Here is a 13,055-nt window from a genome sequence, read left to right as displayed (position 1 = left end):
TCTTAGTCAGCCATTATCTGCCAGACTACAGTAAAAAGGAAACTGATTCTTGATGTTTTCAATCCAGGAATTATAAGTAGACAATGGCTGACTAAGGATCAATCATTCCGTTCTATATTGCTCTACTAAAGAGATGTCCTAGTAGTCAGCTATACAAGGGTGACTGCCTGCAAGATATCCCTCCTTCAGCTTTGGGAAAATATATTCAAACCATTCATTTTGCTATTAGATGAAAATGTTAGAGTTTATTTCCTTTTATAAGTACACTAGTAAAAAAGGCCCGTTTCTGACACAAATGAAACGGGCGCTAGCAAGGTTTTCCTCGGAGTGTGTATGTTTGGGAGAGTGTATGTGAGAGTGACTGTTTGAGAGTCAGAGTGAAAGTGTGTGTGTGTGAGAGAGAGAGAGTGAGTCTGGGTGTGAGTGTGTTTGTGAGAGAGTGTGTGTGTGAGAATGTGAGTGTGTGCAAGTGTGTATGTTAGACACAGTGTGAGAGAGAGTGTGTGAGACACAGATTCTCTGTGAGAGTGAGTGTATGAGACCAAGCGAGTGTGTGAGTGACTGTGTGGCACATAGAATGTGAATGTGATACAGTGTGAGACAGAGTGTGTGAGAGTGAGAGTCAGAAAGACATTGTATATGAGAGAGTGTGAGCCCTGCCCTCCCAATCCATGCCCATCTGTCACCTGTCCCCTCCATTCATCCCTATCCAGTAATTCCCCTCTCTCCCTGAGCCCTGCCCTGCAATCCATATCCATCCATGCCCATCTGTCCCCTCCATTCATCCCTATCCAGCAATTCCTCTCTCTCCCTGAGCCCTGCCCTCCCAATCCATGCCCATCCATGCTCCTCTGTCCCCTGCCCCCTCCATTCATCCCTTTCCAGCAATTCCCCTCTCTCCCTGAGCCCTGCCCTCCCAATCCATGCCCATCCATGCTCCTCTGTCCCCTGCCCCCTCCATTCATCCCTTTCCAGCAATTCCCCTCTCTCCCTGAGCCCTGCCCTCCTAATCCATGCCCATCCATGCTCCTCTGTCACCTGCTCCCTCCATTCATCCCTATCCAGCAATTCCCCTCTCTCCCTGAGCCCTGCCCTGCAATCTATATCCATCCATGGCCATCTGTCCCCTCCATTCATCCCTATCCAGCAATTCCCCTCTCTCCCTGAGCCCTGCCCTCCCAATCCATGCCCATCCATGCTCCTCTGTCCCCTGCCCCCTCCATTCATCCCTTTCCAGCAATTTCCCTCTCTCCCTGAGCCCTGCCCTCCCAATCCATGGCCATCCATGCTCCTCTGTCCCCTGCCGCCTCCATTCATCCTTTTCCAGCAATTCCCCTCTCTCCCTGAGCCCTGCCCTCCCAATCCATGGCCATCCATGCTCCTCTGTCCCCTGCCGCCTCCATTCATCCTTTTCCAGCAAGTCCCCTCTCTCCCTTCCATGACCCCCCCTCGCATCCATGCTCCTCTCTCTCCCATATCCCAGCCTGGCCCGCCCTCTTCTCCCCCCCCTTCGCATCCATGCTCCCCCCCTTCGCATCCATGCTGTCGTTTCTCCCCTGCCCTCCCGCTCCCATTGTTCAACTTTACTGCCCATTCTCTTCTCTCTCCCCTATTTCTATTTTTTTTTTCTTCTTCTTTTTAAATTTACCTCCGTGGCGGTTCCGGCAGCGCAGCGTCAGGGAAGGAGGCAGTGCTCCCGACGTCTCCAGCCTTTCCTTCGCTGTGTTCCGCCTTCTTCTGACGTCAAGGATGACGTCAGAAGAAGGCGGAACACAGCGAAGGGAAGGCTGGAGACGTCGGGAGCGCCGCCTCCTTCCCTGACGCTGCGCTGCCGGATTTGTTTGTTTTTGTTTCCGCCCTCGACGTCATGACGTTTGACGCGAGGGCGGGGCAGAGACGGCTGGGTGGCTTCACGCCACGAACCCTACAGCCAGGGAGTGACCTCAGATGGCTTCAGAACGTTGTCCTCATTAGAACGTTCACGGTGCGTTTTATTATATTAGATGAGTATTGCCATACTGGGACAGTCCGGCGGTCCATCAAGCCTAACATCCTGTTTCCAACAGTGGCCAATCCAGTTCACAAGTACTGGCAAGATCCCAAAATAATACAATAGATTTTATGCTGCTTATCCTAGAAAAAAGCAGTGGATTTTCCCCAAGTCCATTTTAATAATGGCTTATGGACTTTTAGGAAGCAATCCAAATCTTTTTTTAAACCCCACTAAGCTAACTGCTTTTACTACATTCTATGGCAACGAATTCCAGAGTTTAATTATATGTTGAGTGAAGAAGTATTTTCTTTGATTTGTTTTACATTTACTGCCTTGTAGCTTTATTGCATGCCCCTAGTCGTCGTATTTTTGGAAAGAGTAAATAATTGATTCATGTTTACCTATTCCATGCCACTCATTTTATAGACCTCTATCATCTCCCCTCAGCCATCTCTTCTCCAGGCTGAAGAGCCCTAGTCGCTTTAGCCTTTCCTCATAGGGAAATTGTCCCATCCCCTTTATAATTTTTGTCGCCTTTCTCTGTACCTTTTTTAATTCCACCATATATTTTATATATATATATATATATATATATATATATATATATATATATATATATATATATATATATATATATATATATATAATATAATTTTGGGCCCTCAATTTATCCTCTGTAGACCAGTATGATGATAGAGAATTGTCACACTGATGAGAAGGAAACTATTTCTTTTAGTAAAATGCAAGTGCTGTGAAGAATCCCGATTGTCACGTCTGTGGTTGTGACCCCTCTCAGACTTACTTTATTTCTGGGGGTCAGCTTCTGAGCTGGCTTCTGTCTGGCCTTTCTGGGTTAGTTCTGTCTCTGTGTGCTGGCAGCTTCCAGCATGGCTCTAATTGCTCCACTATACTGCACCTGTGTGTGTTGCCTGAGTTAGCTCTGTCTCTGTGTGCTGGCTGCTTCCAGCATGACTCTGATTGCTCCTCTGTGCTGCACCTGGGTATGCTGAGTCTATGCTTCAGTATGCTTTCTGCCTGCTTCTTGGTTTGTGCTCCTCTCGCCCTCTGGTGGCCGGAACAGGTGGCTGCCATTGACTGTCTTGCTGTCCCTACCCGTTCCAGACTTTAGCTCAGCCCAGTCCATTTTTTTTTTGTTACATTTGTACCCCGCGCCTTCCCACTCATGGCAGGCTCAGTGCTGCTTACATGGGGCAATGGAGGGTTAAGTGACTTGCCCAGAGTTACAAGGAACTGCCTGTGCCTGGTGGGAATCAAACTCAGTTCCTCAGTTCCCCAGGACCAAAGTCCACCACCCTAACCACTAGGCCACTCCTCCACTCCAGGCTGCCAGACTTGTCTCTCTTGTTTGTGCCTGGACAGCACCCGTAGCTGCGTAGAGATTGCTGAAGCTGAGCCTTAGGTGTTGATGGGCTTTATTAATCACCTTAAGACTTCTGTGTTTGCCTTTGCATCGTCTAAGGTCCCTGTTATGTTAGAGTGCTCTGTGCACTTCAGCCTAGTCCAGTTCTAGTCTTGAGTTTCTTGCTTGTGTCTAGTTAGCTTGTGTATACCTTATTCTTGTTAGCTTGTGTGTAGCTTATTCTAGTTAGTCTGTGTGTAGCTAGTTTTGGTTCTATTGCTTTTCCTAGTCTTGTCTCTGGTCTGTATTCCTGTCTTGGGTTTCTTAGTGGCTGCTTGGCAGCTTTCAGTATTGCTCTGCTTCCTGCCTATATTTCTCAGCTACTAGAACTCCAGCCATAGCCCTTCTCCCTGCCTGTATTTCTCAGCTACTGGAGCTCCAGCCATAGCCCTGCTCCCTGCCTGTATTTCTAGCTGCTGGAGCTTCAGCCATAGTCCTGGTCTCTGCCTGTACTTCTCCGCTACTGGAGCTCCAGCCATAGTCCTGCACCCCTATCTGCCTTGCTTTGGTCTAGGTGCCTGTGGGCATTTCTGAACCCTGTCTGCCCTGCGTTTGTCTAGGTGCCTGTGGGCACTTCTGAAACCTGATTCCTGGTGTTCCTGCCTGCTAGTTCCAGTTCCAGTTTTCCTCCAAGCCCTGCCGGCTGCCTGCACCCGGGGGCTCAACCCCCGGGGAACGGCGGCTAAGTGTAGGTGAAGCCTAGGTCCAGTCCAGTGCGTACCAGTCCGGTGCGTTCTAGTCCAGTGTGTTCCAGTTCAGTACTCCAGTCTGGGGTTCTAGTCCTGTTTTGCCTTGTCTCTGGTTTGGAGGTGATTTTGCCTGCCACTGCCGCTTCACGGCAGGGGTCCAAGGGCTCACAACCCAGTGCTTCCGAGAGAAGCCTGACAGTAAAATGCAAGTGCTGTGAAGAATCCCAATTTTCTCATGCATTGAGGATATGGAGGAGGTTGAATGCAACCTTGTTTGAGCTCTTGGAAACTCTTATTTAAAAATTTTGGAGGAGTTTGTCTTTCTTAGTCATGAAAATCTTGAGAACATGAGTAGTATTAACATCATCTCTCACAGGAACCTGTGAACCTTGTTTGTTTCCCCTGCTTCTGCTCAGAGCTCTTGGAGGCTTCAAGAGCACAGAATTAGAGGGGAAGTGAGGAAGAGAAACTGGGCAGACTACATGGGCCTTGTTGATCAGTACATGCTATACAAAGACTCAGAACCAGAATTTTCACTCCCCTGCCACACTGATGCTTTGTGTTTTACCTTGCTATGTATTTAAGTAAAAATTTTGTGTGGTTTTACATCTGATGAAATTTCCCTTCCTTCATAGAATTTGATGAACTTGGTCCTTGTCTATCACAGTACATATCTGCTGTTTTCACCCGTGGAATTCATATTATACATTTTCATTTTAGGCAAAGAGCAGTGATGAGCTTTCAGCAGGAATGGTTGGAGGTCCTACCATGCCCACTGGTGTGAGGGGGAAGAGGAGTACAAACAACCTGGAGGGCAAAGGTACTGCTTGATACATGGCACACGCTGGAATTAGTTCCTCTAGTCCTTAAAGCTCCCCAAGCCTATATCTTCGTTTTGAATCTCTCATTCTAAGAAAATGAAAATCCTTCCATTGTGCAATCCAGCATCTTTCCTTCCACTGCAATTGAACATCGCCCTCTTCCCTCCGCCCCCCCCCCCCCCCGATCCTGTTTACATTAAAGGTGGTTGTCTGTTGGTCCCCGGTGGCATCAGCATTGCACTTACACTGCCTGCGGCCTTGTCCAAAGCTTTTCCTGGACAGGCCAGAGGCAAAGCTTCAGAGGAGGGAGAGTCGGTTCTTCAGGGAAGGGAAGGGGGTGGGATTTGATATACTATCTTTCTGTGGTTACAATCAAAGCAGTTTACATATTATATATAGGTACTTATTTTGTACCTGGGGCAGTGGAGGGTTAAGTGACTTGTTCAGATTCACAAGGAGCTGCAGCGGGAAATAAATAGATAAAATACTTTTTGATTGTGCAATTAATCATGATTAAAATTTTTAATTGAAATGCAGTCCTACACTATTCACTGCAATGTTCCTGTTAATGCAAAATTCTCTGTAGGAAAGCTTTATGTAATATCAAGTCCTGAAGTTTGAAATGGAAAATTTTAAATTCTGCTTCCTTTGTCACAGTAGTAACTTTTAATTTTTTGAGAGCACATGAATTGTTTTCTGTTAATGATGCATGATTTCTCTTCATTTCCAGGAGTCACTTCCATGTCCAAGCGCACCGTTTCTGCTGGGACTAAAGAATCTAGCTTCCCCAGAGAGAGAACCCGTGATCGATCACGACTGAATTCAAACAAAAAACTGTCCAGTGGGCTTGTGGGTAATGACCCTGCCTTGACAAAGCGCTCCCGAAGCCGCACAGAGTCTGATGTCCGCATGAGCAAGTCCAAATCTGACAACCAGATTAATGACAAGGCTGCACTGGAAGCCAAAGTGAAAGACCTTCTGACTTTAGCAAAGACAAAAGATGTGGAGATCTTGCATCTGAGAAATGAGTTGCGAGACATGCGAACTCAGCTGGGCTTAAATGATGACCAGTCAGAGGGTGATGAGAGAGAGACTATAACACTACATCAGCCAACGGATGTGGAAGCTGCCTTATTACAGTTGCAGGAGCAAAATACTACCATTCGAGAGGAGCTAAATCAGCTTAAAAACGAGAACCGTATGCTGAAGGACAGGTTAAATGCTCTAGGCTTTTCTCTTGAGCAAAGATTGGACAGCACAGAAAAACCCTTCAGCCGCCAGTCTTTGAGCCCAGAAATGGCTACTGGCAATCACAGTGATGGTGGAGGGACACTTGCATCTTCAGTTGAAGGTTCAACTCCGGGGTCAATGGAGGATCTCCTGAGTCAAGATGAGAACACACTGATGGACAATCAACACAGTAACTCTCTAGATAATCTGGACAGTGAATGCAGTGAAGTGTATCAGCCACTTACATCTAGTGATGATGCGTTAGATGCCCCCTCATCTTCTTCTGAATCAGAATGTTTGCCAGGCATAGAACGTACTCGGAAAGGCAGCAGTGGCAATGCCAGTGAAGTATCTGTGGCTTGTCTGACAGAACGAATTCACCAGATGGAGGAGAACCAGCATAGCACAGCAGAGGAACTACAGGCCACTCTGCAGGAGCTGGCAGACTTACAACAAATAACTCAAGAGCTGAACAGTGAGAATGAAAGACTTGGAGAAGAGAAGGCTATTCTGATGGACTCCTTGTGCCAGCAAAGTGACAAGCTGGAGCACTTCAGTCGCCAAATTGAGTACTTACGTTCTCTGCTAGATGAGCATCACATCTCCTATGTCATTGATGAAGACCTGAAGAGTGGGCGCTACATGGAATTAGAACAGCGGTACGTGGAGCTTGTGGAGAATGCCCAATTTGAGCGTGAACAGCTTCTTGGGGTCCAGCAGCACCTGAGTAACACCTTGAAGATGGCAGAGCAGGACAATAAGGAAGCCCAGGAAATGATTGGGGCATTGAAGGAACGCAATCATCACATGGAGCGCATTATGGAGACTGAACAGATCAACAAGTCTGCACTTGCAGCTACTCTGGAGGACTACAAAGCCACACTGGCTAGTGACCAGATAGAGATAAGCAGAGTGAAGGCTCAGCTGGAGCATGAGAAACAAAAGGTGGCTGAGCTGTATTCTATACACAATTCCGGAGATAAATCTGATATCCGAGATCTTCTTGAGAGTGTTCGCTTAGATAAAGAAAAGGCTGAAACGTTAGCTGGCAGGCTTCAGGAAGAGCTTGCTCATGTCCACAATGATGCCAATCGGATGCAAGATGCCATTGTTAAGGTAACATTTTATCCATTCAAAGCAGTGAGAGCTTTTTTCCTATGCTTTGTACAGTAGAACAGACGGCAAAAAAGGAAGAAAAAAATGAAACAATTGACACATGGTGAGGAGAGAGAAGTTGCATAAATCTGTCAGAGGGTTTTTGTTAATATACCAAAGTTGTGTAGCTATACTTGACTGTAAACAGTCTGTTTTGGTTTCCATAATGTCCTGATTTACATAAAATTTCTTATCTCTACCAGACCAGTCCAGAAACTGGGGGTTGTCTGTTGACCGGCAGATGGAGACGGAGAACAGTGCTTTGAATCCCACCCTTTCCTTGTCATCAAGCAGATGAATCCATTACGAGTGGGTTGTGTCCATCAACCAGCAGGGGGAGATAGAGAGCACTGAAAAACCATAGTGCCTCATGGCCAGCTAGCTCCATCTGCCTCTTCAGTATTCTCTATCTCCCCAGCAGGGTGGTTGCAGCTTTTTCAAGCTCCTTCAGAAAATCTGCCTGGGGTGCTTTTGCCAGTTGTAGCAGGGGTGTTGAGGCTGATGGTGCCCACTTTAAAGGCAAATAGGTTAGCCCTTTCCCTGCCTTACCCGGCCCCCGATGTGGAAGTAGACAAATAGGCAAGCCCTGTCCCTGTCTTTGCCCACGCTGTGGATGCAGGCACATAGGTTTGCCCTTTCCCTGCCTTTCCCGTGCTACTGATCCTCCGGAGTTGGAAATTTACCTCTTTCGCTGTTGCCTCAAACTTTCCTTACAGTGTTAAAAAAAAAAAAAAAGTTGCGTCGTGCTTTGGCGCTGCGATCCCAGAAAAGAGGTTTTCTTCTGATTGTGCAGCGTGACCGGAGCTCAGAGACTCAGTCTGGTGAGGTAAGAGCATTTTGTAGCTCCTCCAGGGAGGGCCCGCATTCAGGATGATTTTGGCGCGAATCCGCCAGTTTGAATTTCCGCCGTTTTCGGCGATGGCTGCTGAGAAAGTAAAGCGCTGTTCCGTTTGTGGCAAGCGCAAATCTGCAGCGGGGCTCTGTAAGGCGTGCTTTTCAGACGGTAGAGCCAGCCCGAGCATGGCGAGCGATGTTCCTTCCCGCTCCGTGGAGCTGGCAGCGGGCGCCGTTTTGCAACAGCATGGCGCAACCCCCACTGAGGCGGTGGGGTTTGAGCCTGGAGGGGAGCCTCGTGTAGAGACTAATAAAAGAGCTGTTTCCCCCGGACTGGAACCGGGAGGCCATTTTCCCCTGAATTTGTTTTATTGCTGCATAATGCATACATGTTAAAAAGAGCTCTTCCGCAGGGTCCTCTGCGGCCCTGCTTTCTGTATCCCCTCCAGTAGAGTCTGGCCATGGATTACCGTCAGGCGCGTTTTCCCCTGACAGATGGCCACAAGACAAGCGCAGAAGGGTGGATTTCCCTTCAGAGAGTGGTGCACCCCCCCCCCCCCCCCCCCCGTGGTCGGGATGTGAGGGGTCTGGCAGGCCTTCGTGGTCTGGAGAGCCAGAAGAAGGTGCAGGATTGCCACCGGATACAGATGATCCTTCCGCGGTGAGGATTTTCCACCACGATGAGCTGCCAGCGCTTATTATTGATGCCTTGCAGGTCCTCTCTATAGAAGACCCTGGGAGTACTGAGACCTCCTCCAGTAATCCGAGGATGGCAAGTACTAAGAAGCCTGCTCGAGCCTTTCCTTTGCATGACTCCATCCAAGAGCTTATCACGGCTCAATGGCAGATGGAGTCGGCCTTGTCATTTTTGGCTGACGCCCTTTATGATCTGGTCAGAGCTTCGGCTAAACAGATGGCTGTAGCGGTGGCGGCTCACCGTCTTCTGTGGCTACGGCATTGGGCAGCTGACATGGCCTCTAAGCAAAGGTTGGTGAAGTTGCACTTTCAAGGCCTTCTCCTGTTTGGTGAGGAGTTGGAGAAAATTGTGACAGGCCTGGGGGATGCCAGACCCTAGTGCTTACCCGAGGATAGGCCGTGGCCTTCTTCCAAGGGTCAGGTGGTTCCCTCCTCTTTCAGACCTTTCTTCCATGAAGCTAGAAGGTACCTCCCGGAGCGTTCTGGGTTCACTTCGAGTGCCCATTTTCAGCAGAGGAACTCCTTTCGCTTGGACAGACGTTCCGCAGCAGCAGGCTCAAGACCTGGAGTTCAAGGGCGACCCTCTCAATGATGGTGCGCCGGCCCCCTCCTCGATTCCTGTGATAGGAGGACGACTTTCCCTCTTTCTTGAGGAGTGGGCCAAGATTACCTCAGATCAGTGGGTCTTGGACCTGATCAGAGAAGGCTACAGAATAGAATTCAATGCCCCAATAAGAGACGTGTTTGTGGAATCCCGATGCGGTTCTGCTGCCAAACGGGCATCAGTAGAGGAGACCTTGCAAGGCTTGATTCATATAGTGGCGGTTTCCCCCGTGCCTCCCGCCGAATGCGGCTCTGGCCGTTACTCCATTTACTTCGTGGTGCCACGAAAAGGATGGTCTTTTCGGCCTATCCTAGACTTAAAACAAGTCAACAAGTCTCTGAACGAGCGGCATTTTCACATGTAAACCCTGCGCTCCGTCATAGCGGCGGTACAGCCAGGAGAGTTTCTCACGTCCCTGGACCTGAAAGACGCTTACTTGCACATACCAATTTGGCCCCCATCACCAGAGGTTTCTACGTTTTGCGGTGATGGGAAAACATTTCCAGTTTCGGGCCTTGCCTTTTGGCCTCGCCACAGCTCCCCAAACCTTTTCCAAGGTAATGGTGGTAGCAGCTGCTTTTCTCAGGCGAGAGGGTATCCGGGTTCACCCGTACCTAGACGACTGGCTCATCAGAGCAGACTCTGTAGAAGAGAGTCATCAGGTTACAGCCAGAGTGGTCTCAGTACTGCAATCTCTGGGCTGGGTCATCAATATAGCCAAAAGTCACCTGACCCCCTCTCAATCTCTAGAATATTTGGGGGTCCGGTTCGACACAGCCTCGGGGATGGTCTTCCTACCCGAGCAAAGGCAGTGCAAACTTCAGAACCAGGCCCGTCTGCTCCTGAGGATGCCTCACCCGCGAGCTTTGGACATAATCCAGCTGTTGGGGTCGATGACAGCCACTTTGGAAGTGGTGCCTTGGGCGAGAGCGCACCTGAGACCTCTGCAGTGTTCCCTGCTTCAACGGTGGTCTCCAATATCTCAGGATTATCAATGCAGACTAACGTGGCTCCCTGCGGCCCGGCTCAGTATGGAGTGGTGGCTCTCAGACAGCATGCTGTGGCGAGGAATGCCGCTAGCGCTCTCTGATTGGTGCCTGGTGGTAACAGATGCCAGCCTGAAGGGCTGGGGCACACATTGCTGGGGAAGGCATGCCCAGGGTCTTTGGACACCCGAGGAGTCGGAGTGGTCCATCAATCGCTTGGAGTTGAAAGCGATTTTCCAGGCGTTTCTGGCCTTTCAATTGACCCTGGAAGGATTGGTTGTCAGAGTTCTGTCGGACAACACGGCAGCATAAATCGCCAAGGAGGCACTCAGTGCATTGCACTAGCAGCGCAGGCCGCGCAGATTTGCCACTGGGCCGAGCTTCATCTGCAGTTTCTGTCAGCAGCTCATATTGCAGGTCAGAGCAACGTGCAAGCCGATTATCTGAGCAGGTATCAAATCGACCCAGAGGAGTGGGAACTTGCAGACGAAGTATTCCTGCAGATATGTGCCAAATGGGGAAAGCCCGTAATGGATCTCATGGCGTCAAGCACAAATGCCAAAGTCCCGTGCTTCTACAGCAGACGGAGAGATCCTCGCTCGGCAGGGTTGGATGCCTTGGCTCAACCCTGGCCTCAGGGCCTCCTGTATGTGTTCCCTCCGTGGCCCTTGATAGGGCGAGTACTCCGGCGGATTCGGCTACATCAAGGAGAGGTGGTTCTCATTGCCCCGGATTGACCCAGGAGGCCGTGGTATGCGGACCTCCGGCGGATGCTGGTGGAGGCTCCCCTGCTGTTACCTCTGGTACCGAACCTGCTGTCACAGGGCCCGGTGACCATGGAGGACGCCTGCCGCTTTGGTCTTACGGCATGGCTATTGAGAGGGCGCAATTGAGAGACAAGGGATATTCCAGTAAAGTCATTTCCACTCTCCTTCAGGCCCACAAGTGTTCCACATCCATGGCTTATGCCAGGATTTGGCGCCAATTTGAGGCTTGGTGTGCTTCTAAAGCGATCACACCCATGCGGGCTACTGCCTCGCTGATACTTGACTTTTTGCAGGATGGGGTACAAAAAGGCTTGGCCTATAATTCCCTGCTTGTTCAAGTGGTAGCCTTAGCATGTTTTCGAGGGAAGGTCGCTGGCCTCTCTCTGGCTGCTTGCCCGGATGTGACATGGTTTCTCAGAGGGGTGCTTCGGCTCCATCCTCCCGTGCGGGCTCAGTGTCCGGCCTGGAACCTGGGGTTAGTTTTAAAGGCCCTTCAGTGTTCGCCCTTCGAGCCGCTTAGGTGAGCTTCGGAGAAGGATGTGACCTTAAAGATGGTTTTGTTTTGGTGGCCTTGACATCGGCGAGACGGGTATCTGAGCTCCAGGCGCTGTCCTGTCGAGACCCATTTCTGCAATTCTCAGAGTCCGGAGTAATGGTACGTTCGGTGCCTTCCTTCATGCCTAAGGTGGTTTCAGCGTTTCACCTAAAACAGCCTATTTTCCTGCCCTCCTTTTCTAAAGAGGAGTTTCCAGAAGCCTATGGGCAGTTGCACCTTCTGGATGTGCGAAGGGCTCTGTTGCAATATCTGCGCATGTCAAATGCCTTCAGGACTTCTGACCATCTTTTTGTTCTTTTGTCAGGTCCGCGCAGAGGGTCTCCAGCGTCTAAGGCCACTCTAGCCCGTGTTTAAACCTCCTCGTTTAAACTTGTTTACTGAGTATCTTCACCAAAAAAGAATAAAGAATAAAATAAAGAAATGAAAGCAAAAATTCTGTTGTGGCCTCCTCACACGGGGCACCAATTGTTGAAATTCTTTCAACAAATCCCAATAAAATTTACATGTCCCAATAAATGTATATACAGAGAAACAAAAATTAGAGAAACAAAAATAGTAGAATTTTTTCTTTTTATTCAACTGCCATTTGGATGACAGAGCTATGCAAGAATATTACATAGGAAGCAACACAGAGAATAATCTCATCAGGTACAGAGATGAAGTTGCTTGTTAAGAAGTTGCTTGCTAATACAATTGTCTCTTTTCTTATATGCACATAATTCTGGCATCATCACACATTCCTTGCATTTTATTTAGCTCGTTACTAGTTTATCTCAAACCTTCTGGCGTCTAACTTTCTCTCCCCTTTTTTTCCCTTCTGCAGTACTATCAGACACCTGTTTCACATGTCTTGCCAACCTCTGTTCTTACTTTCATCTCATGGTCATGCTGTAGACATCCTGTTACTCTACTCCCTTCTTTCTCAGGACTCTCAGCACATTCTTTATAAAGGTTATTATAATGTCAGATTTTCAGTGTCAGCTATTCCAGCTGCACTTCTGGAGTCCATTTTATATTTGTGACTCCATTTTGTCAGTTTTAATATATACAATCCTCCCTTGAACGCTGTATGCAGCGTTCACATATTTAGGCAAACACTATAGTATGTCTAGCATGTTTGAGCTCTATAGGGATATAGTATTTTCCATTACTCCCTTTCTAGAGGCCGTCATAGCTAGCATACAGTTTCTGTCAAGTGTTATTCATGATTAATCTTTGAATAGATTTTATTACATGCCATTCTTTCCTTTGTCTGTCCATGTCCTAGATATATGTTAATATGTTCCTCCTGTGTTATCATAGTG

At 48.6% G+C, this 13,055-nt stretch overlaps 1 protein-coding gene across 2 annotated transcripts in view; it reads left to right on the top strand.

The window, feature by feature from the left end:
- Nucleotides 1-13,055, top strand: part of SPECC1L (sperm antigen with calponin homology and coiled-coil domains 1 like) — a 151,434-nt gene that overhangs the window by 37,311 nt on the left and 101,068 nt on the right. For both annotated transcript variants that reach the window (XM_030219076.1, XM_030219077.1), the window contains 2 exons: nucleotides 4,823-4,922; nucleotides 5,654-7,269. In XM_030219076.1, the coding sequence (XP_030074936.1) occupies nucleotides 4,823-4,922; nucleotides 5,654-7,269 (1,716 nt within the window). The remainder of the gene's footprint in view (nucleotides 1-4,822; nucleotides 4,923-5,653; nucleotides 7,270-13,055) is intronic.

This window comes from Microcaecilia unicolor, chromosome 11 (genome assembly GCF_901765095.1).
Source record: "Microcaecilia unicolor chromosome 11, aMicUni1.1, whole genome shotgun sequence".
NCBI lineage: Eukaryota > Metazoa > Chordata > Amphibia > Gymnophiona > Siphonopidae > Microcaecilia > Microcaecilia unicolor.
The sequence above is the reverse complement of the archived record's forward strand: the minus strand, read 5'-3'. Positions and strand labels throughout refer to the sequence as shown.